Source organism: Bemisia tabaci, chromosome 1 (genome assembly GCF_918797505.1).
Source record: "Bemisia tabaci chromosome 1, PGI_BMITA_v3".
NCBI classification, from domain to species: Eukaryota; Metazoa; Arthropoda; class Insecta; order Hemiptera; family Aleyrodidae; genus Bemisia; species Bemisia tabaci.
In genome coordinates this window covers 32169243-32195210 of record NC_092793.1, presented here as the reverse complement: position 1 = coordinate 32195210, position 25968 = coordinate 32169243, and the positions used below count along the sequence as shown (strand labels likewise).

The 25968-nt window shown below is 40.5% G+C and overlaps 2 protein-coding genes across 9 annotated transcripts in view; both read right to left on the bottom strand.

Moving 5' to 3' along the window:
- LOC109037149 (uncharacterized) overlaps positions 1-25968 on the bottom strand; it is a 549607-nt gene that overhangs the window by 498064 nt on the left and 25575 nt on the right. The window lies entirely within an intron of this gene.
- On the bottom strand, positions 1128-25864 carry LOC109037159 (uncharacterized). Of its 2 annotated transcripts, none has more exons than XM_019051669.2 (2): positions 24613-25384; positions 1128-7721 (listed from the first exon to the last, which is right to left on the bottom strand). In XM_019051669.2, the coding sequence occupies exon 2, from the start codon at positions 7666-7668 to the stop codon at positions 7354-7356; it is 315 nt and encodes a 104-aa protein (XP_018907214.1). In that variant the 5' UTR covers positions 7669-7721; positions 24613-25384; the 3' UTR covers positions 1128-7353. The 2 variants fall into 2 exon arrangements, 1 of the variants encoding a protein (XP_018907214.1); XR_011899780.1 differs by lacking the exon at positions 1128-7721 and adding an exon at positions 13776-13852 and having other exon boundaries at positions 24613-25864.

The window sequence follows — 25968 nt, the reverse complement described above, 5'->3', positions numbered from 1 at the left end:
CCAGCTCAATTCTGCCCCCCCCCCTCTCCTTTAAGAAAATCCGCTAAAACACACTGCCGCTGGTAATAATATAAGAGTGTGGTTCCTACGTCCCAGCGAGATCGAGCACACACCATCGTCATTGAATCAAATTCATGCTCAAGATGAGCCCAGGATAAACAGTTCGCCACCACGTACATAATGGGATTATTAGGGTTGTTCTAAAAAGTTGGGTTAATGGGAAGTACATGGATCCATGACTGAAAGTGCACGAATAAATTTGGATGTTGGCTGACCCGAATATAATGTTAAAATTGAGGACACCGCACCAAGAACTTAGAACAGCCTATAACTGGAAACTGCGTTTTGAGAAAAACGCATTTTAAGTTTTGTTTTTGATGTACTGCGCAGACTTTTCTATGCAGGTACCCTGTTTTGGTTATTTGGGTGACCTAACCCTTCTATTGAAGGATGCCGGGTAGATTTTGCGATACATTTTGGGTTTATACTCTCATGTATTTAATTTAACAAAGCGTTTTATAGGTCATTATTACGCCCAACAGTCATTTTGGTGGCAACATGAAGCATAAATCATTTTAATCACGCATGATTAACACAAAATGAAAGAATATCGATAGTGAGTAAAGGAAGGGGTAACTAGCACCTTATAGGCCCGTTTATAGGTCGTTCTTGCACCCATCGATCCGGAGACCTGACTGAACTCGGAAAAAAAAGGTTTTTCGACCTCGAGCCGTTACCTATGTATATTCTATCGCTACCACAGCATAGTCCAGGGTACGTAGAATCCGAAAAGCAGATTGGCGTAATAACGACCTATACGCCTATAGGCTGTTCTTGGTGCGGTGTCCTCAATTAATTACGGTTGAAAAAAATTCATGAATCGATTGACATCGATCCCTGAAGTGTTTCCGACTGTTTTTTTCACTTCATTTTTGGGCTGATTATTTTCTAAATTTATTTATTAATGTTGAAACGTAACGAACAGTCAATGTCCAGCCTGTCCTGACATCTTTAAAATCACCCCAAAAACTTATAATAATTACTTATAAATTGAAGAAGTGAACGGAACCATCAACCCTTCATTCGTCTAGAGAATACGGACTGTAGAATAAGTAGTGAAGCATGTATGAGATTACAAGATCTTTACTTCAATAAAAGTGCACATAACAAAGGATAAATAAGGATTTGCGATGATAAAACTAAACGAACAAAATTTAACAATTTCTTTCGGGACTAAAAAGTGTCTTAATAAGTTAAAATACACGAGGACCAACACTAGTTACAACTTACTAACGTTACAGGCAGTTATTCTTTGATTCAATACGCACAGGCGGATCCAGCAATTTGGAAACACCGGATTTCCTCCATTCAAACCTATGATAAATAATCAATTCTTGTCGGAACACCTGGCCCCTCCAAGAATCGATTCATTTCCATAGGTTTAAAATGGAGGAAATCCGGTGTTGCCAATTTGCTCCGATTGCGTGCAAATACAGGGAACAATGAAGCCAAATTGACCCAAATTGTGTCTAAGTCTTTTAAAATTCATGCACGCGGAGGCCAGGGCGAGGGCTTACTCTCCGAATAAAGTAAGATTAAGGCAGTATGCGGAAGGAAGATCTGGTTCCTCTGCCTCCCATCAAACATGAATAACAAAAATAAGCAGCATTGAAAGGGTACCTCCGATACTTGGTGAAGGGGATAGAGTCGACAAAATTCATAAGTAATGATGATTTAATCCCAGCCACATAAATAAGATGGAACATGAAAGTTCCGATATTGTGTATAGGCAACCAATTGTTGCAATTACCTACCGAATATACATCTGTTGTATTATATAGTTAAGGTTATTTTGTACCACCCTCATCCTCATCATTGCCAGGTAGCAATTTGCTACGAGGCTACGACCCGAGGGGATCATACAATTGCGTTCAAAGTATCGAACTTGCAATCAAACCCCGTGATGTGCCAACAATAAATTTACAAGATTTACAAATCTTACTCTATAATATTAAATTATAAGAGTAACGAGTAACGCCTGAGGCGCGAAGCGCTTCGGCGGGTTGAACCGCAAAGCGTTCAGGGGGCATATCCCCTAGTTAAGGAAAAGAGCGATGTATAGCTCTTATACAATATCAGTCTCAAGTTCCGAGGATTCCTCAAGTAATAACGGATTATCTTTGCTGGGGTAACCTAGGAAAGTAACTTGCAAGACAAAACACTGACGAAGTGAAAACTGTACAGTTCAAATTCTTGAGTATTTTAATGTATATATTTAAGAGCTGGACAAAATCACACTTAATTCAGTTCTTGTTTCGATCATTTCCTAGTATTACCAGTAACTTGCGAGAGATTTTACAAATGTACGAGAAAAATTTTGAATTTTCGAAAAATTCCATGATAAAATTCTGTGTTCTAGTACATCTAGATGTAGGAAAAGGGCGTGTGATGAGCTTCCATTGCGACATTAGTATTCTATCGTGGGCAGGGTGCAGAAACTTCCGGACACGCGGCCAGTGGCGAAGCGCGTGAAAGATCGATTATCGATATTTCCCCATTTGCAGCTATAGTTGAGAATCGATTATTTAGGTGTTCGTTGCAAACACCCTGTTTATAGATCCTTTTCCATAGGTTTAAATGGGAGATCAATCGATATATCGCAAAGCACGCCACGCGGCTGGCCCAGTCGTGTGCCGGCCGCGTGAAATGGGGAAGTCCTTGCGAGATTGAAAAAGACGAGGGAACCCCTCACGAACCATAGCATTCATACGGGGGGGGGGGGGGTCGAATTTTTGAATAAAGGGTTCTTTTTCTATGCTTCGAGGGGGGGGGGGGGGGCGATCATGAATTGTGGTTTAAAATGGGGGAAGATGATTTGGATCTGGGGAAAGACCGATTGAATTTAGGAAAAGGCTAGGAACTCTCTGCGCCCCTGATCATGGGCATTTCGTAAATAATCGAAAAATAATTTTATGGGTACACCGACTTTTTTGACGGTTCTCGAGCATCAATTATTCCGACCAGGCACTTTATTGCAGTGACAATTTATTAACGTTGACGATAAACTAATGATCAGGATTCAAAGATAAAGTAGTGAAATATTTCGGTGGGATCAGGAAACGACTCCCTAATTTAAGAGCTGAAGAGGAATTTATGACGGTCACGAGCACCTTCTGGATATATTTTTGGAAAAAATGCGAGTTAGTCACTCTCTCATGGCAAAACTCATTATAAGTTGAGAAATCGCAGTAAATTCTCTGAAAAAAAAGCTGGAAAGAGATGGGAACATATGAGTTCCTTCCCTCAACTATATAAGTTCTTCCAGAGCAGGCACATAGGTGGAACTAGAGGAGGCAGGGGTCCACCTCTCTCATATTAGGATTCCACTTGGTTTTTTTAGATCATGCAGGAATATTGCGAAATAATTTTGTGACATTTTTGTTATCTTTGAAATTTTGTGTTAAAATAAAACACATTGGATAGGAAAAGTTCTTACGCTGAGGAGAAAAAGTTAACCTTAAAAAAGAAGAAAACTTAAGTATTAACGTCCATAAATATACAAGAATTACAACATTATGGGTTACACATGGATTATATAGGTTCCCTTTCTTCTACAGTTTGTTCTTTTCGAACATGTTCATTTCATCATTGGCATTCATAATTATTCGTATTCACTTAAATTCAACAATTAATTTACTAAAAATTGACTCCATGATAATGAATTATTAATTCATTTTTTCATGAAAATAATTCTTTCCGCACACGAAACAGCAACAGATGGAAAGGAAGATAATGGTGCGGGGTTATCAAGTGGGACAAAGCACAAATAAATACAAAAATAAATACATTAAATTTTACATACGTTAAAAATCAGTCCATGAACAGGCCAAATAATTAAGTACCCCCCCTCCTATCCTATCCTCAGAGAAGATATAATATTCAGGCACCCAAATAGCACTCAGCATTGAATATTAATTTGATTTAACAAAATATGGCTTGCGAGAATTTACGCGGTTTGTAATAAGTAGTGTGCACTGACTCGGTGGGGACGGCGATAGAATGTAAAATGATGGCGGAACTGCCCAGAATATGAGTGATAATAACTAAGAAAGATATATGGTACATCTTCTTTCTCTCATTAATACTTAGATGTTTCGAATCAGGTACCTAATGTTACAAAATATTAATTAAGCGTGCACAGAAAGTGACAGACAGATGGATTGCATCCTCGTTTTCTAGAGGTCCGATAAAGTGTCCGAAAATAGTACGTATAATGAATTAAAATGCCAAATTCTATACGTCCCAGGAATGAGGTCTATCGGATGCTATAATGCTAGGAAATTCCACTGCATTATCATTTCAGTGACGCATAGCTGCAACTCGCACAGATTTCGGAACTGGTCATGAAACCGACTAGGTGCCTATGTTGAGTAGATACCTACAGACCTACACGTCTTATGGCGAAACGTAAAAGGGCGTATCTATTCATTTCACCCGAAAATTCTCTACTATACTCTCTCTCTAAAACAGGATTACCTATATACCTAACAGGATACTTAAGAGCGCTTAATAGACTTTATTCCGGCATTATGACATGCATGTTCAAATCTTATCACTGAGGAAGAAGGTAAGACTGCGTTTTGAAAAGTACGTCTTGGCACTTACACTTTCATTAGCGGCTCGATGATTTTTCACAGTCTCAAATAAAATAATAGACTCCCTCTTTTGTGGATTCTTGGTTCAGTTTGGTTTCTCCCATTCCCGGTGTTTTAATTGTACTTCTGGTCAGTACATATTTTTCTTCCACTTTTTGGGGTAAAAAAATGAGAGGAAAGAAGTATGAGTGGACAGAAACAGAGCCAGGGAAAGAGGATGAATGAATAATTCGCCTAATAATGACTGGTGACGAAAAAGTTAAGCGATTGGTTTAGCGTACCTAACCTAATTTGCAAAAACTCGTCTAGCAGAGTGTTTGCTCCGACATTTAAGAGTCACCAGAAGAGGAATCATGAGCTTAACAGGTTGCTCATCAATCATGATTTGGGGGGGAAAGTCCTGACCTCAGAACTTAACTTTTGCCTCACCCAATTGCATTACTTATATTAGGAAAAATGCAGCTTTAAGGTATCGTCTCTGGGTCCATTTTCCCATGGACGGTTACATAGAGGGCATCTTCGGTGAAAGAGCCTAGGATTTGCAATGCGGCTGGGATTAGTCTTTCAAAAGGACGGCAGCGAAGCATCTTCATTGAACCAACCTGCAGACCGACTATTGAAATTGATAGACAAAGCTATAGACAAAGAAGACAAAAAGGATATGGTAGGAGGACCCTAGGGGTGGAAGCGGGTGGTTGCAATGGACAAAGGCAGTAGGTAATAGACTAACCAACGGCAACCCATGAAAGACCTTATGGTTAGGTACTCCATAATTTTCTCCCCTTAGTCTGTAGGCACCAACCATTCGAACCAGTGGGATCGCTCCATACTTCGTACATCTTCTTTGTCTATCGATTTCAATAATCAGCCTGCTGAGCTTAATACTGTCTCCTTGCCCTGAAACTTAGTACAGCTCATTGCAACTCCAGTTCTAATTTTTAGTGTTTTCTGTCTTTGGTTCCCCCGAGGACTTCCCCGAAGATTAGGCGTTTTTACTGAGGATTAGACGTTTTTACCGAAGATACTCCATATGTCTTCTTTGTCTATCGATTTCAATAATCAGCCCGCTGAGGTTAATACTCTCCCCTTCATACCCTAGTAAAAATTGGCGATAAGAGCTGCGTTTCAAAATACCATAGGAATTCTTATAGCCGGCTAAAGAGGGCTACAGAAAATCATATAGCTGGCTGTAGAATGCGGAGAAAATCTTACGGCCGGGCTATACGAAGCGATAAAAAATTATGCAATCGGGCTATAGTTCCTATCGCCGGGCTTTACACTTTATCGCCTGGCTGTTGCTTTTTCGCCATCGATTATAAAAGGCTATAAGAAATTGTGTAGAAATTCGTGTGCTTTGGAAATCATTAAGTTTGATACGGAACCACCTTAATTTTCACAAAACACACGTTATATTTTCCTTTAATACATATTTTTTTTCATCAATTCAAACGAGAATAATCCATACAGGATGTGCAAACATTTCAAAATCATGAGTTGAATAACGCTGACTCCGCCAGATTAAATATTAGAACGTAACACAAAGCGGAGCTGCGACGCACTGGCGCCTACAAACCTAACAGGAATACTTCACGCATTGCGCAACGCGTGAAGTATCCCTGTTAGGTTTGTAGGCGCCAATGCGCGTTTCGCGCTGGCTGCCCGCCTGTCGCACCACAGCGTGCCACGGCGCTTGAAGCAACTATTTCACACCAGAGGTATTGCACAGTATCATACGAAACTGAAGGCGCTCTAATATATTAGGAATGGCAGGCATCCATCAAAAGTACGGAGCTTTCCTCGCAAAATAAATCAAGATACTACGGCCCAAAAACTCACTAAGTCCTAGCATCCGTAATTAGTAACGTTTAGCATACACTTTATCGCCTGGCTGTGAGTTGCTTAATCGCCATCGGCTATAAAAGGCTATAAGAAATTGTGTAGCCGGCTATAGAAGCTATTGGAAATCTTACAGCCGGCCATAGGTCTATGGTATTTTGGAACACAGATTCTACTGCCAATTTTTACCAGGGTACTCTTGCTCTGAAACTAATTACAGCTCATTGCAACTCCAGTTCTAATTTTTAGTGTTTTCTGTCTTTGGTTTCCCCGAGGGCTTTCCCGAAGATTAGGCGTTTTTACCGAAGATTAGACGCTTTTACCGAAGATTCCGTCCATTGTCCCCGAGAGTAGACGTTGGCTTCATGGAGAAAAAAAAGGTGGTGTTTGCATTTCGGGCATCTTGGAATTTTTTTGATGATTTGATGGCGTAGGTCGGTACAGCGACGTTTATCCTGTCGATTTTCTTGGAAATGGTGTAATTTAAGGAAAAAATCATTCTATAAAAAGTGCTTGAAATTATATAATAAGTTGATTTAAGTAAAAAAAATCGGGCATTACGGTCCGTTTTTCATATTTCGAATTCCGGATTTCGCCGGCCAGGTTATAGACGCTATTAGTGGCGACGTCATCATAGGGATTCTCCATTATATCGAATTGGATCCAAACAATAACATTGGCATACCCTCTTTCAATGCTACCAATGCGAAAAAATCGATAAATATCGCTTTTCTGTGACGTTGCACTAATAGCGTCTATACCGACCTACGTCACAGGGTAAACAAACCTCAAGATGCAAACACCTCCTTTTTTTTCTCTATGCGTGGGCTTTACAGATCTACGGGTGAGGGTTTTCCGAGTTTCATCTGAGCTCGGACTGGGTGGCGTAGAAGTTGACGCCGTCGCGGTCGAGGATCTTCTCGGTGGCGTTGCGGCGGCCCTCGAGGTCGCGGATCCGGTGGACGATGACGATGTGCTTGTGGCAGTTGCCCAGGATGCGGAACTGCTTCTTGCAGATCTTGCAGCGGATCTTGGGCGGCTTGTCGCAGATGTACTTCTTGTGCGAGGAGAGGCCGCCGGCCGAGCGGAAGTCCTTCCCGCACTTCTCGCACTTGAGCACTCGCACCGGCATCATCGACTTGGTGAAGTTGGCGAACAGCATGTTGTTGTCGTTCATGAACGAGTAGCCCGCCGAGTAATCCTCCGTGTAGTACGCGTGGGCTTGTATATCTGTAACAAGAGTCTCGCGTTAGATATGCCGACAGGGTGGAAAAACATTCAGAATATAGCTCGCAGATCGCGTTGGAAACACAAGACGGGTATGTCGATTCATCGCTTGAACTCCGTTAAGCCCTGGATAGACGATCGAATTCCCGAACCAATTCCGATCGAAGTAGCATCAAAGTGTCGGGAGTCATCAGTCTTAAACTCATTAATTTGCTTCAATTTAAAATGAAAACTTGGGGGAAATGTTTCCTGTGGCAGGAAATGATGAATGGTGGCACTCCATTCTGATCTTACTTTGAACAAATAAGTGCGGCCCGTCAAAATTTGATGGTAGATGGTGACCATCAGTCATCAGCATGTGTACTTTGATCGGAATTGGTTCGGAATTTGATCGTCTATCCAGGGCTGTAAGGAGCTCAATTTTCAAGTTAATTCATTGAAGTACTCGTCTGAACAGGGAAACTAGTGCTGCCGTGCTAAGGGAAAACGCCGTATGAACATTCGAGAGTTGTTAAAAATCCTTTGATAGAATGTTAATTGTTGAGGAAAGTTTGGAGTATTTTCCTTTCAACTTTCAGGTACTTAGGGTGAAATTGCGAACAAAATTATCTGGAAAATCGGAAGAAAAATATTGATAAGTTTACTAGGAAATTCGTTTTTCATCGAAGATTTGACAGCGTCTGAAGGCTCATACGGCGTTTTTCCTTAGCACGGCAGGATGACACATTTGGTCCTTGAACAGGTCGGAAGTTCTAGTTTCTGATTGCAAAATTTAGTTCTTATCTGGCGCGCAAAAGATAAACACCGTATGAGCCTTCAGGCGTTGTCGAATCTCCGGGAAAACTTGTGGATATTTTTCTCCCAATTTGTAACAGAACTTCCCAGTTTATTCTGGTATCTGGAAATTTAAAGGAAAAATATTCATGCCTCTCCAGTAAAATTAACACTTCATTGGAGGAAATTTGGCAACTATCGAATTTTCATACGGCGTTTTTCCTTAGCACCACAGTATTAGCGTCACACAGCCGCAAGTTCAGGCGGCTGCGACAGTCTCCGGCCCACTACTACTCCGGCCTAAGTCGCGGCTCTAAACCGGCGGAAGTGGGGCAAAAAAAAGAGTTATAGGTTGACCTACCCGTCGTGAGTCTCCGAAGTTAACTCGTTTTTTCTGTACAAGTAATGTAAGTGACAGGAGTGCAAGAAAAGAGTGCAATAATATAGTGGTATATAAGGCCGATCTTTGGATCAACTAGAGTGTCCTCAGATTTTCGTAATTTTCTTAAACTCAATTTCACAATTCCCCCAATCTTCTCTTAAATCGCTCTTCTGCATATAGGAGAAACTATGTGCAGGCGAATAGATCAATTCTGGAGAAATTAGCAGAAGAATAAGAAATTCCTAAGATTATCTTGCTACTGGCCTGATGCGAGTTAATTGGAGACACGTCCTTGGACGTCTTGGCCACATGTAGTAACTTCTACACGGGCTTTATTTTAGCCTTCCTGGAACAGCGATTGAAAGTTTGACCTAATTTTCTCGAAAAGTCATTTTGCCACGTAAGCTGCTTTCCCACCTACATTCTCATGGTTTCTGAATTCCTGTCGACTAAAAAGCCATGCATGGAACTTCAACTTGTAAGCGCTGTTCAGTATGGTGCGGCTGCGGCCAGAAGTTTCCTAACAGGAGGCCCGAAAGGTGAAACTCATTCATAACATCCGAACAGTATGGTTTTTTTGAAAAGAAATTATAACGTAAAGGGGAGGGGGTGGCGCGGATCTCCTAAGCCCATCTTCAGGCCTCCACAAAACTTTCGAAAGGAAAACTAGGAAAACTGTACTTGAAGAGGCGACTATGTATCCGTATTCATAGTCCGCAGTCTGCCTCGGAAACTATCTGCATGTTGGAATCATCAAGATTTCACCGAACTGAAGCCCCGAACAATAAGAAAAAATGAAGGACTATAGGCAAAGGGGCTTCGCGGCATTGCAACTTTACCAAATTCTCAGCTCACTTGTTTCATGTGGAAAATTCCAACGAATTTTCCTTAAACCGCCGGGAAAATTCGCTTTCTAGATTGGAGAAATATATGTTCGAGGAAAACAATGCTGAAACGCAATGAAGTTAAGCCCTTTTGGCCGAGATCCCTTCAAATATTAACGGCAAAAATTGGAAACCACGAAACTCATTTCATAACATTAACTTCGCGGCACACTTCATTTTCAACTTGAATTTTGAACAACGTAATTTTCCCACTCTATTCGGAGAGTAATATATTGAAATTTCAAGCAATGAAGCTTCCGTGTCTTCTTTTAAAAAAATAAAACGAAAGCGGAAATTTCGAAATGCGGCAATCGAAGAAATGACGATTCAATTAAGTTGGTGACACTATCTTTCTCTCCTTCGAACGCATGCTAAACAGTCGATTCTTGGTGAGCCAACCAGCCTCAACAAAAAACGATACTTACAATGGATTTAAGTGGAGCAACGTGATTTCCGAGTTCAGCCATCAATATGAATTTTATCGAACTTTACAAGAAGAATTCCACTTGTCAGTGTTCCCTCAATTGATAAATGAAGATCGACAGGCGAGTAAAAATTCGCTGGAAATTGTAAAATCCGTATCATAGGATCAAAGTAGAGCTCTCTAAGTGGCGTCACGTGACCCCAAGTGACGTCACTTCGGATCTACTTTGATCATATGATAAGAATGAGCTCCGATCCGTTTCTTTCATTGAAACTTGATGGAATTGTGCAGTCTTACAACATGCGGATGTATTCACTCTGGCTCGGGAAAGCAAAAGGCAGGAAATACTAGAAGAGCTTCTTAAAAAGCGGTGAGAGACAGTAGAAACAAGAACGGCAACCGCATTGATCACCCTGTGATAGTGGAAGATGAATGTACAGTGAAAGGAGTGTTCCATATTCTTATTTTTAAAAGGATTTTTTTGTTCTTTTTTCTTTAGTCACATAACTAGGTGCGACAGTTTGTGATACAGCACAATTTTGACCCCAAGCCGTGTTTTGCAGGGAATTTAAGGCCCTCAAGATTTCAAAATAAGCGAACAGCTTAGACGACAAGTTTCGGAAGTCCGCAAATTCAGTGGATAGTCTCGAGTTCCCCAAATTTACTTCCAAAAACGAATCCTCCTTGCTCTGGGATCGAAAGCTACTTTAGTTTCGGAATAAAAGGTGAAAGTAGTTCAAATTTCGGTCTGCTTCTTCAAAAAGCATTTGTGCCTGAACACATTATGCATCACAAAATCTCTCTCTTGAATTGAACTCGAAATTACCTCTTTTTATTTTGAAGTTGCAGTCTCATCTAATGGAAAGAAAAATTACTATGGCAGAATGGAATTTCAAGGTTCAATAGCAAAAGCCATCGTCTTTGTTCTGACGTCTAACAATTGAGTAAAATTTTCTAACACTCTTTGAAATCGACTATTACTACTACTAATACATCCTGTGTTCTTCTGAGCACAATACTTCTTGTCTCTAGACGAGGATTATAGTCACGTAAGGCAGATACCTCTTAATTGAGTCTTAATGACAAAGAACATTAGTGATTCATAAATGCATGTTTTTTATTCTAATTATATTTGTACAAAAAATACAGGTCAAAAAGAATGTTTAAAGTTAGAGGGTAAAAACGTGAAAATAGGAATACCTAAAAGAATTAAGATTTCGAAGGTGAAGGTAAACTCAACACATAAATCTCCAAAAATGGAAAAAAAATCACAATTTATGATAAACTATCACAATTCCAACGCTTGAATCTATACACACAATTCGTGACATTTACAAAGATAAAATATAATTTGAAAGGGGAAAATACAAGAGAAAAGAGAGGAGAAGGAAAAAAGTTTTAATAAAAGCTGCAATTGTTGTAGCCGAAGAGTCACACCTAATTTCTAGGCAGTCTTAGCTTGTTCATTGGGGTAGGTATTTACGTGCTACCTATAAACGTTCACGTTTCATTACGCTTTGAGCGATTAATAAGGATTACAAATAACAAGAGAGAGAAAAAATCATGTGCTTTTGTTGATTACTTCTAATTTCACTTCAACTTAATAATTGTTTGTTCTTAAAACTATAGATTAATTATTTGTTATTCCCTGAGCAAACTTCAATATACATATTCAGGGCACTAAGAATACATAAACAATTCATAGACAGGGGTGAGGTTTGCTTAATGCATGACTTTAAAGTTACTGGGTCCACGAGAGGGGATACGGAAGTTTTCACAATTAAAGTCCGTTGAAAAATCGTTAGATCTGATCCTCACGAGTCACGATACGAAATTTATGCGTAGGTTGTTCACCATTCAGAACGTCTCAAAGAAATAAAATCCAATTTTGAGATGCTCCCTGATTGAAAATTGAGTCCGACATGAACGAGCTTATGAGCAAATTAAGCTGAAAAAAAGTCTGAATTCTGGAAACGGCTCAAAATGATGGCCTCCAAAATGCCTGAGTAGTAAATATGGGAGTAAAATCAGGAGAGCACTTTACTACAGGGCCCACATAGCTCCCAAAAACCCAAGGAAAATTAATACGGAGTGAAATTCGCTCCATAAAAGAGTTGATTTCGCTCCGTATTCGCATCTTTCGAGTTGACTAGGAGCTGCATGTATGTATAAGTGAAATGCGATTCGGATTTAACTGGGATACATATTTCTAACATTAAACTTACAATCAGTCGATTGCGAAGGTCACAGAATCGTGTTTTGATGCTTGATTCTTGTAGATTAGGTAAAAATAATAATATCTGTCCCCATCAGCCAACTTCCTACGTTCAATATTAACCGAGATATCGTACTTTAAAAAATTCGTTTCACGACATATCCACAGCGATAGTGATACCCTTTGTTTCTTCCACCTTGCTTTCATCCAGGTCTCACGTTGAGTAACCAGTGCATCAATGACTGATGAAAGCAAGGTGGAATAAACCAAGGGTACCACTACCGCAATGGATGACGTCATAAACCGAATTTATTAAAGCGCGATATCTCGGTTAATATTGAGCGTAGAAACTTGCTGTTTGGACACAAGGTAAGTGAAACGAAGGTATGCTCTTCCGGACCCTTCCGGCCAGAACTCGGCTTTCGGCCCGCCGCTAGAGCTGTGGCGCGAAGTTAGAATTTCAACAATTTTGCAGTCTTGGCCGAAAACAAATACAACCGTCTGTTGTTTATTAAAACGAACAGATTCAATGCAAACGAATTCTTTAAAAATTGACACTCATTTGCTTTTAGTGTTTTTTTTTTTTTTTTTTTTTTTTTTTTTTAATCAACAGCAGGGGTTCATATTTGTTTTCGGGCAAAACTGAAAAATTGTTGAAATTTAAACTTCGCGCCACAACTCTAGCGGCAGGAGCCGAAAGCCGAGTTCCAGCCGAATGGGTCGGAAAAAGCATACCCACGTTTCACTTACCTTGGTTCGGACGAATCTGATCGATCATAGCTGATCTCCAAGCACGAAAACTCAATTCTGTGACCAGCGCAATTGACCCATCAACTCAAAAGCGAATTCACATAAAACTGTTGGAGTTGAGAACGCGACATATTTCGACGCAGCGCTTGAGCAACTTGCCGCTCTTGACTTTATGAATGACGACAACGTGAGTATTGCAGTTGCTAACGCTCTTGAACTTCTTGCGGCAGATCTTGCAGCGGACCACGAGGGAGGTCTCGCCCTCGACGACGCCCGGGAGCGCTTTGCCCTTGCAGAAGAGGGCCGTCGCCGACTTGCTCGAGGAGTCGTCCGAGCTGACGTCACTCTTCTCCTCCTTGACGACGAGCGACGTCACGGACACGTCCGACTGGAACTCCTCCTTGATCTCCTCCTTGATGGTCTCCTGCTCGGACTTGACGGACCCGGGTCGCCACGAGGCCCAACTCCGCGCGTCCCAGTCTTCGTCTTCCTCCGTCGGGAGCTCCTCTTTGATGTTCTCCGGTCGCTTCCGCTCCTTCTTGATCCGTCTCGTTGTCGAGTAGAACTGTCTGACGTCGTCCTTGGGCGACCCCTCGTTCTCCTGCTCCAGCTTCACCGTCGCGCCCGGCAGGTCCGCGAAGACGCTTTCCTCCCGCTTCACAATGAACCGGGTCGCCGGGCGCCGGAACAGCCCGAGCCCTCCACCTGGAATCAACGACACTCGTTAGTGCGATCGGCCTTGACCTGGAGGCCAATTCTCCTGGACCCCAAGCGAGTACATACGAGCAACATTTGTCATGGCGTCAGGCGAAATGGAACTCACGATGAAGAGGAAAGTAAGATGAGGCCTCGTCTCCACGCGACGTTTCATACACGGAGAAAAAAACTTCGTGCGTGGGACCCGAAGTTTAGGTCAAATGGATCTCTGAAGTTTTCGGATTGAGCATCTGAACACTTCAGGTCCAGCTGCTGAGGTTTGGATCACACATCTAAAACTTCAGTTCTTACGTCTGAATTACTTCGGTTTTCACATCCGAAAAACTTCGGTTCTCACACCTGATGTACTTCAGATGTAAGAACTGAAGTTTCATCGGATGTGTGATCCGAACTTCGACAGCTAGACCTAAAATGTTCAGATGCTCAATCCGGAAACTTCAGAGATCCATACGACCTAAACTTCGGGCCCCGCGAACGAGGTTCTCTTCTCCGTGCACTTGCGAAGTTTGGAAAAATATTGAGTTAGTCAATGCCACTCACAGTACCAACGTAAAGAGTCCTTGTGGAGTCCCAGGAATGACTTCAAAAGAAGGAGAAGAAATTTTGTTGTGTTTTTTACCGGGGAAAAATCCCAGAAGTTTCGTTCCTGCGATTCGAACTAGGGAAAAATCCCGTGAAACATCCCGTGGAGACAAGGCGTAACAACGGAGCGAGCTAGGTTGCCTTGCTAAGGAAGAACGCCGTAGGAGCCTTCAGGCGTTGGCATATTCCCTCTAATACAGAACGGGTTTACTCATAAAATTGTGAATATTTTTCCTCGAATTTATCAGACTACATTGTTCGCAAATTAATCCAAAATATCTGAAAATGTCAAGGGAAAATATGCATTCCTTTCCTTAAAAATACATGTTTTACCCAGGGAAACTTGGCAATTCTCGAATGCTCATACGGCGTTCTTCCTTAGCAAGGCAGTAGGGGAGACCCGAGTAAATGGATACTCTCCCTTCCGAGGAAATGTACGATGGTATGCAGCCATACAGTGTTCGTCGAATCCCGTAAAGAATTAATGGGGCCTTGTCCCCCTTCCCCCAATTTTTGGCTACGCTTATATGCTTGTATTATGCATTGGCGGATCCAGCAAATTGGCAACATTGTTTTTCTCCATTTAAACCTATGGAAATGTATCGATTCTTAGAGGGGCCAGGTGCTCCGACGGGAATCGATTATTTAACATAGATTTAAATGGAGGAAATCCGGTGTTGCCAAATTGCTGGACCCGCCTCTGGTATTATACTGCCGTGCTAAGGGAAAGCGACGCACAAATGTAGTTGTAAATATACTTTTATCAATAGGTATTCAATTTGACCCTCCACCTTAAGTCCCATTTTGCCTGAACCCATCACATTATGACCCACGGATTTGACCTATGACGTGTAAGGAGTGCTGGGAAGGACGAGAGACAAAAGAAGCGAAGAACAGACATTCAAATATCGAGGAATTTACTATCGAAATAATTCATCCCGTAGCTCGATAATGGAAAAGCAATGTACTTACCTTTGTCGTGAGCGTGTGATTACATGCAAAACTTTTTGACTTTAGTCCACTTTGTAGCAACCACTTCGATGTTTCAAATTTTAATGCTGACGACCTCGACAGAAAATGGGCGCACAGCCAAAATTTAGATAAAAGCACTATGGTATGAAGCTCAATATAAGACGTTCCATGATCTAAAGAAAGCTCCTTGAATTGAATCAAACGCAAACGATGTTGATGCTTGAGTAAAGCCCTCATGGAGAGCATTGAATTTTATAATTCAGTAATTATCAAATACCTGGAATGGGGAAATATTGGAGTACAAGTCACGTAAAAAATTATATCAAGACATTTATTATTTTAAATACATCTTGAACTCAAAAAAGCACCGCAATACACTCTAGATGAAGGATAAGAAACCGTAAACATAAGACAAAAATTTAGAAAACACGACTATTCTTAAGAGTACAAAAATCAGGTAAAGAAACAAAAACCGTTCTAAAAGGTTTTTTAAAAAATTGAAGAAGTTAAAAAAGTATTTCAATACTAAGAAAAATATGACACAAGTTCGAAGTTTGCCTGAAAAAAAAATCAGTTACACAACTAAAGCACAGTTTGGCATTAAAAATCTCAGTAAATACGATTCTACAAGTCAATAATCAAAAGTATAAAAAAAGGTAAGTACAAATATCTAACTGATTAAAGTAAGGCATCTAGAGAAGGCACGATTGATTCTTAACTGCTAACATTCAATTAGGGGCTCAAATTTTAATCGGTCATTCCTTATGCAAACATATACAAAAAGAGAGAAAAAGTGTGAATCCAAAAAACATTTTCGCAATTCAATAATTTCACCATCGTTCCTACCGTACGTTGGACTCATAGAAAAATTCTCTTAATGAGGAAAGATTAGGGGGAAACAGAGAGACCAATTGCTACTCAGATAGATTTAAGTTTTAATACAGGAGCACCACAGCGCAGAATTTGTAATGAAGGAAGGCATTCATAGTCTAATGATACTTAAAGTTTCAACCTTTAAGCAGTAAGAAGGCAAGTAGTTTCAAGAATCTCGAATTTAAATTAATGAAAAGGAAATTAGATCAACAGATATTGCCGTAATGCGTACGAGAATACACCAAATAATACAACTATCTTTAGATTAAACTTATTTCTTTTCGGAGGGAGACGGGTGGGCAGAAATGTTGATAAGTGTGTCTGCCTAAGTCAGAGGCAATTCTTGTAAGTTGGCGACACTTCTTTTCTTCCATTTAAATGTATGCAAAACAACCGATTCTGGGTGTGCTAGACAACACCTCACCTGGAGACAATATTTACAATGGATTAAAATGGATGAGAAAAAGTGTTGCGACCTAGCAAGAATCGCCACTGGTCAAAATTAAAACCTCTCACATGTCCACTTTCCCATGATCCCTTGAGCCCGATTTTGAGCTGGTCTCAAAAAGACGAAGAAAATGTAAGTATAATCGTAAAATTTCTGAAACATGACCATACTTCAGAAGGGAGAAAGAGCTTCCGAAAGAGGTAGATCTTATTTTAGTAGGTACGTCTTGTTAATGCCACGGAGCCGCGGCATTATTTCGAGATGACAAACAGCGCCTTCAAAATTTCAAGCATACTCCACGCAAAACATTCCACAAGGCACCATCAAATTATTTCTTGACGAGCGGGAATTGAAACCCTAAAGTTTCACGATTTCACGACTATGTATACGGCCTTTACTTTTGGTTACCCTCATCGTCTTTTCTTTCAAGAAAGGACGTAACTAAACTTCAATGTTGCCAAATTTACCCTCGCAAATTTCATTCTGACCAGCATAATCTTGGACTTTCGTAACTGATAATTTCACTGATTTTTCCTTCAGATCCTAAGTAAAAATTAGACGAATTTTGGACTAAAATTTATTGCACATCTATTCTTGCAAGAAACCGCATCGTGTAAATCAATTTTGCAACCTTGGAATGGAGTTACGTATTCCCTTGTCCGGAAAACGACGTTATGGATCGTATTCGATAGTGGTTCGATGTATAGTTTCGTTCAAAACGATAGTGCACAACCTCAAACACAAATTTTTGGATTTAAGTTACCTAGAAGAGCTGAAAATGAGAAAATTTCTAGCAATTTCACTTTTTATAGCCATTTTGTACTCATAAGAATAAAAAATCTATCGGAAAAAAACCCGCTCCCTCAGATTTCTCAATTGACTTTTGAGGCTATTTTTACACGTAGAACCTATCGACATCGATACAATCCCACCTGTTTGGTGTACCTGTCGAAGGCAATTGGTCACATCAGGCATTTTATCAAATGCCTAGGCCGGTAGTCAATTTTTTGACAGTTTACGGAATTCTGTAAATTTATGGCGAGGAGTTCACGGGTTTTCAATATTTTGGGAAGAATAACTCTTCAAATCCGCAAGCTTTCTTTGTTCCTTCCTTTTTACATGTCTTTTAGCACATTTAAATGTAAAAATTTTAAAAATTCTATGTTTAATGACGTGTTGAAAAATTCATAGTAAAAGTATTCAGGTATTCAAGTATTCAGGATTTTAAAATCGTCTAAAATACTATTGTACGCTGCATATTTTTACAGAGAATTATTTCTTACAGGAGCAACGCCCTGGTAAAAATTGACGATAGGAGCTGCGTTTCAAAATACCATAGGAGTTCTTATAGCCGACTGAAGAAGGCGACAGAAAATGGCTGTAGAAAATAGCTGTAGAAAATAGCTGGCTGTAGAAAGTGGAAAAAATCATACAGCCGGGCTACACGAAGGGATAAAAAATTAAACAGCCGGGCTATAGTTCCTGTCGCCGGGCTTTACTTTTTATCGCCTGGCTATTGCTTTTTCGCCATCGGCTATAAAAGGCTATAAGAAATTGTGTAGAAATTCGTGTGTTTTGTAAATCTTTAAGTTTGTACGGAATCACCATAATATTTACAAAACGCACATTATATTTTCCTTTACTACATATTTGTTTTCATCAATTAAAATGAGAATAATCCATACAGAGTGTGCAAACATTTCGAGTCATGAGTTGAACAACGCTGACTCTACGAGATTAATTAATATTAGAGCCTAACACAAAGCGGAGCGGCGGCGCACTGGCGCCTACAAACCTAACAGGGATACTTCACGCATTGCGCAATGCGTGAAGTATCCCTGTTAGGTTTGTAGGCGCCAATGCGCGTTTCGCGCTGCCTGCCCGCCCGCCGCGCCGCGCCGCAGCGTACCACGGCGCTTGAAGCAACTATTTCACACAAGAGGTATTGCACAGTATCGTACGAAATTGAAGGCGCTCCAACATATTAAGAATGGCAGGCATCCTTCAAAAGCACGGAGCTTTCCTCGCAAAATAAATCAAGATACTACGGCCCAAAAAGAGAGCGGTAGTCCAAAAACTCAAGTCCTAGCATCCGTCATTAGTAACGTTTACCATACACTTTATCGTCAGGTTGATGCTTAATCGCCATCGGCTGTAAAAGGCTATAAGAAATTGTGTTGCCGGCTATATAGTAGCTATTGGAAATTTTACAGTCGGCTGTAGGTCTATGGTATCTTGGAACACAGATTCTACTGCCAATTTTTACCAGGGCGAATTATTTTGTCTAAAATTAGGGTAAAAAATCACAATTTCAATCTAAGTGAGAATGTTTGACTATTTGCCTAGGCATTTGACTATTTGCCTTGGACATATCGAATACGATCCATTAGTCTGAATGTAGGCCGTTCAGTTTCTGAGGGTCTTGAGCCTTTCCGGGTGCTTGTTGCGGACGTGGGTGAAGAGATTGCCTTTCTGCTTGCAGCGCTGCGGGCAGTAGGGGCAGTGGAACTGGGGCTCCTTCCCGCACTCGACCTTGATGTGCCGCTGGAGGGTGCTCAGGTGCCGGTAGCGCTTGGAACAGTAGCTGCAGACGAACTGCTTCAGGTGCTCGGCCTCCGGGCTCTCGGCTTTCTTGCCCAGCGAAACGTCGTCGACAACTTTGATGCCCAACTTCTGGGCCATGAGCAGGGACGAGTAAAGCTCCAGCTGTCGCCGCCTGCTCGCCTTCGTCGAGTCTGAAACGACCCAAAGCCATTAGCGCCGCGTCCACCCGACACACTGGGAGATCCACACGAGCGAGGTTAAACTATCTAGCCGCGACACCATGCCACTCTCACAAACTAGGGTTAGCTCTAGGAAACCAAATCAAGTGAAAAACGACAGTCGAAAAATACAATTCAAGAGCAGACCAATATGAGGACTTATATGTAACAATGGCGGATGTGAAAAATTAACTTTTCAAAACACATTCAAAAAACTGTTTTGGCAGAGAGAAAATTTTGAGAAAATACTTGAGATGTGATCTTCGAGATCTATACATTATGCCAGAGCCAAATATATTAAATTTTTGTGTGAACAAAACAGTTTTTTAAGCGTGTTTGGAAAAGGTAATTTTTCACATCCACCATTGTTACATATAAGGCCTCATATGCTGCCGTGCTGAGGAAGAACGCCGTATGAGCATTCAAGAGTTGCCAAATTTCCCTTGAGGAAACATGCATTTCTGACAACATTCATGCATATGCATATTTTTCCTTGAAATGTTCAGATATGTTAGATTAAATTGCGTATTAAATTGCCTGAAAATTTTGGAACGTAATATTCAGGATTTTCCCAGTAAATTTGGTTTTTATCGGAAGAAACTTGGCAACGTCTGAAGGCTCTTGCGACGTTTTTCCATAGCACGGCAGTATGGAGCGGTTCTACACGATTTTTGACGGTTAAAAAACCTCATCAGCTTAGCTGTTGCACGCTGCTGCTGCTTTGAACAACACGAGATGGGCTTGATTACGAAAAAATTGGCCTATTCATCATGTATTTCGTCTTCTCTACCCCTTCCCCCACATCCCAACTTTAAGGGCCCATGAAAGGGGCATAGCGATCGCCTTCTCTTATTACGCCACCAATGCACCGAGTTCCGTCAAATGCGCGACACAAAATGTATAACACAAATTTGGCAAAAAATAAAGATTTCCTATTACTGAAAAGTCAAGGGAAAAGGCGGTAAAAATTTCAATTTGCTGTGTTGATTCAATAATGTATATTTGAGGGGCACGTATTTGGCAGATTTTTTGGAGGCATCTTGCCTCCTGCATAATTGCTACCGTGTAGGTACTCTTCCAACAACCTCCGATACACTGAAAACACGCAGCTATTCTCCAAGGATGCAGCGCATTTTTCCATTCGAATTTCTGTGAAACGCCGAGAGAAAACTTCCAAATTTTTCCGACGGGATGGACACGAATAAACTACTATCAGCATTTCCCCATAATGGCTAGAATCAAGTGGGATGCCCATTATTTCAAAATATGCTATCTACATTAAAATAAAAAAAAATTATAAAACTCCTGTGGAACCTTTTTCAGTCATTTTCTCGTTTGTTAGAAAATACACTGGAAACACTGTTAAGAGTCACACAACAAAAAAACTACTTCAGGCGAGATCGGCACTTATCAAGCAGTAGAATTTGTTAAGAGTTAGTTGGTACAGAAACGTGTAATTTACCTACCTCTCAAAAACACAAAAATACTTCTAAGCGTGATTTTCGTGTAATTTTCGACGAACGTATTTTTATTAGGGACTCCAGGGTTCCTCGCTCAGATTTTCATACTCACTTTTCTGGATATGTACGTCGTCTCTTGTTGGTGCCTCGCAGGGTCCCTTTGTCCGTGGCGTTAAAACTAATTCAAAACACAGATATCACCGAGTGAGGAACGGGAACGACTGAAGCAAAACATTTAATGGTTCCTAAGCCCGAATTGTTTGTTGAGCCCTTATTAAAAAAAAAAAAAAAAATCGCGCGAATTCGATAACAGTGAGAAAATGAAGCATCTCATGAGAAGACAGACGTGTAAAAATTGGACGTCTCTTAACTCAAAATATACACTTGAGTGTCGAATTCTTGCCTCCCCTGATTTTTTTCTTACAGTCCCAAGATGGCAAAAATCTTGGATCGTTTTAAGATAAGCAGTGTCTACAGATTCAGGATTGGGGCGCCTTCAATTCGAGTGATACTTCCAGCACATCCGCGAAGTTAGTTTAGTTGCGTGACCTAACTTAACCCAACCTGACTCTGTTGCAGTCGGCTCCCGGCTCCCCTACTCTTCTTTCGCCTGTCATCAGCAAACGGAGAAGGCCTTGATATTTTTCTTTGTTGGGATTTCAGTTCTATCTATATATTATTTAAAGACGAGGCAATTTCTTGTGCTAGTGAGATTTGGAGAATACTCGGCCAATTCTCCCGAATTTTTTTCGAGCGTAGCGTTGCGTTTGAGGACGGGCTGATAACTAACCGTAAGTACCGAGTTGACTCTTTCGCGAAAAAAAATACAAATATGTTGTGATGCACGCTCGAATTTTTCCAGAAGTGACCATGAAATGACTTAGGCCGTATTACAGCAGATCGTTCATTATATGTAAGATTCTTCAACATTTTTAAAAAATTTAAAACTTTATGAACGGTGAATGGCATTTTTATGGAGTGTTAGGTATAAGGTATTATTGTATCCAACTAAAACATCAATTCTGGAAATTTTCTTCAGCGGTAGGGGAGGGGGGTGTTATTAACCGCATTGTAGAACGGCAACGTCTACATTGAGCATGTTTCGTAGAGCAACTATTCATGCCTCATAGGTGTTTCTGGAAATTTTCTTCAGCGGTAGGGGAGGGGGGTGTTATTAACCGCATTGTAGAACGGCAACGTCTACATTGAGCATGTTTCGTAGAGCAACTATTCATGCCTCAGAGGTGTCTTCGTTGTATAGATAAAAACTTGAAGGCACTCCATCGTTTTAGATCCTCGCAGGTGCCGCCCCGAGGGTGAAACGGTGAGTGCCGGGAGAGTCAAAACGCCTTCAATTCAGTGCGTATGCGACACGGACGTCCATGGAGCCCGAATAGTTGCATTCGACACTGGCTGAGGGCGCTCTGCTTGTGCTAGTTCACATTTTTGCTCTTGTCAACTACAGTCTGATTTCCTTTAAACGTTTTATGCAAAATGTTAATCATAGTTACGAGCTTCGTACTTAGACTATCTAACATTCAAAGAAAAATATAAATATTTGATTTTAAATTCTTCTTTCGTTTCGTAAGCAAATATCATAATATTTGCTTAGGAACTAACTATAAATGCATTCATAGTTAGGTATGCACTGTTAGATTGGACAGTCATCATGACCATTATTTTGTTGATCTAATCAAAATAAGAGATGACTCCCCCTTATCCTGTTATTCGGAGGGGGGGGGGGGGGTTATAAACCATTTTACCCTCGCACTATAGGTTTAAACGAACTTGCTACTTCACTGCTGAAGAAAATTTCTGGAATTCATGTTATAGTTGGATATAATAATAGCTAACACTCCATAAAAATGCCAGTTACCTTTCATAAAGTTTAAATTTTTAAAAAAATGTTGAAGAATCTAAATACAAATAATGAACGACCTGCTATAATTTTAAGTTGATACACTCCTCCAGCTATATTCTAGCTTGACTTGAAAAAGTGTCTTTTTGTAAAAATAACTTGGATAGAGCTAACAATAAGTACCTAATAGGGAACCAACGCACACGGTTTGACAAATTTGGTCGATAATTATGTTTTGAATTAAGTTATATAAATTTAAAATACCTTTTATCCAAAGATAATGAGAGAAAATTTGGACTTTATTAAAGAATATTGGCTGCAAACTAAAGTAAAGCTACTTCAACAAACCAAAAACTCAGCTAAAAATAGTTTGATAAAGTGGCGTGGTTGAAAGAATTTAGTCATTATAGCACATAATGAGGCTGTATAACAAGAGAAATATTCACCAACTGCAACTGGTGAGTACATTTTTTAATTGATTTGGACTGGCGAGGGGGGGGGGGGGGGATTTTCCATAAGGATGGTGCAGGATTTTTTGCTCATCTTTTCAGTCTTTATTAGCTAAATTTTGTCTCACATCTCCGAGAACTTAGATAAAAATTATTTTTAGCATATCTATGCTCATGAGTTTGTTAAAAAATCCCATTGCTTGAATAGAGGTGAAAAAAACTGGAATTTAGGCAGGTACGACTTACTCCGTACAGATTATGACATTGCTCATCTCACATATTCCGGTAATTAACTCCTATCACTCTCTCTTTTTACCCTTCCTATCATCTATCAACAGGGCCGGATTTACCTATGGTGCATCGGTGCAGCTGCACAGGGCGCCAGAATTTGAGGGGCGCCAAATTTTGGGGTTTTTTTTTCCAAACTCTGCAAAATTACATCAGGGAACCATTAATTTATTGCGTTCCATCTTTTAAATGACCTGACCCTAGACTTTAAGGGTCTTACTTTCGTAGTTAACAGTAACAGGAACAGGTACCTGGTTTTGGTTTCTGCCCCAGAATCATTCACTCACTTGAAAAATTCGTATTAGGTTAGAGTTAGCACGTAGTGACCGAAGAAGACCGTCGGGATGGGAAATGCGCGGGCGGGCGGGGGGGGGGGGGCGTGCGAGGGGGGCGCCTCGAAAATTTCTGCGCAGGGCGCCAAAAACATAAATCCGGCCCTGTCTATCAAGCTTTCCTCTTTTTAATGCTTAAGCCTCCTCAATAATGAGGCATTGGACTTGAAGGAGAAGACTAAAATCAGGTAGTAACTCTGAGCCCTCGTTACGCCATGATCTCTTTTCTCTGGTCTACAATTCCAGTTATCAATCTGCACAAGGATTCTTTATTGGGAAAAAATGGTCACTGTTTCCTTTCTTGGCATTCTGAATTTAATGTGCCCACATCAGCTTGGATAAAACCTACCGTAGTCCCAATTATACTCCACAGATTAGACATGATTCCAGCTAATCAGAGATTTTCATGTAAACTTAGATAACTGGATACTTTCATAGATCCCATGTTGATGAAACAGGATCTATCAATCACCTTCATTGGGGCTCTTAGAGTTGGACTGTGAAATTAAATTGATGTGTAGATGATAAGAGATGCGTTTTCTGTATAATCACCTGGATAAAAGTTATGTTCTCATCATTCTGACCAAGACCACATACTCAGATGGTGTTTTTAGAAGGAACGCACCATATTCGAGCAAGCTTCCACTCTTTTGACTAGTACCAACGCTTGTACTTCTGAACAGTTCTACAAATTTAATGGGAAGAATATTAAGTGTAAGCTTACCTTTAGTGAGCGGCAGATGAATCAGGGAAAAAGATAGATTGCTGTGATACTTTGCTTACTCTTACTTGATTGTTGTAACTTCGTAGAACACTGCTTTTTATTAGCAAAACCATTGAGATACATATTCGCGATAAATTTAAGGATTTCTTTTAAACGCAGGACAAACCACTTTGATGGTGCAGATTAAAAATCACGAAATATATTTCTCGGCGAGTCACTCACGACTTCTTCTGATACTACTACAATTAGATTCGGGAATCTGCCTTTATACGTGACATCTGTGAATGCACATACATGAAAACAGGAGGTGTTCAGAGCTGACCACAGTAGGAGGTTCAGGATTAGAACCGTCATTCGATAAGCTGAGGGGTATGAATGAATAACAAAAGTAGTTCGCAGCATGTTAAAATATGAGTTGCCTCCTCAATATCAAAAAGGATCCACAGACATCCTGAAGGAGTTGTCACAAATTTTGGAAAACCTTATTGGCTTGACCACGAATAACTACGAAATTTTCTTTATGCAGACCGAGGTAAAGGTCCAAGAAAGAACTTCCTAAGATGAGAGTGTGATCATCACAGGAGCTTCATGACACATTTTATCGACCAAAAACTGCAAAACTATGCACCCGAGATTAATCTAAACTCTTTGCTTACGCGCTTGTAATGGCATCGTCTCTCAATCAAACAAAAGACGAAACAATTTGCAAAGAAGCAACATTTTCCATTATCACTTATCACTTCACGGGGGTCCGACAAAATTAAACCAAAACATGACGATAGGTTAGGTCACCGGAAATCATCGTTCAGCAGCGCGGCAAACCGTTCAGACCAATATAATGGCGGGTCTTTCGAATTCGCACATTCGACACAGCCATAGACAATGCGTAAACCTAAATATATTGGCAGTAATCGTTAACTTGAGATTCGCAGTCCATTTTGCCGCACAGGTAATAAACGTACTCGGGGGCGCGATTAGTTATCTGATCGAAAAATACTCAAATCGACCGTGAAACTCCCCAAAAACATATCTCGCTTTCGGTGTTTGAAAATCTCCGCTCTAACTTCATTTTTTTGAAAGAGAACAAATCAACATCACAACAAAATATAGCTCGAGGAGTGTATCAACCTAAAATTATAGCAGGTCGTTCATTATATGTACTAAGATTCTTCAACATTTTTTTAAAAAATTATACTTTATGAAAGGTAACTGTCATTTTTATGGAGTGCTAGGTATTATTATATCCAAGTATAACATGAATTCTAGAAATTTTCTTCAGCAGTGAAGTAGCAGTGCGTTTAAACCTATAGTGCGAGGGTAAAATGGTTTAACCCCCCCCCCCCCCCCTTCCCTCCG

Excerpts from the sequence above, each read along its gene's own strand:
- LOC109037159 (XM_019051669.2), bottom strand. The coding sequence starts at position 7,668 with ATGAACGACAACAACATGCTGTTCGCCAACTTCACCAAGTCGATGATG.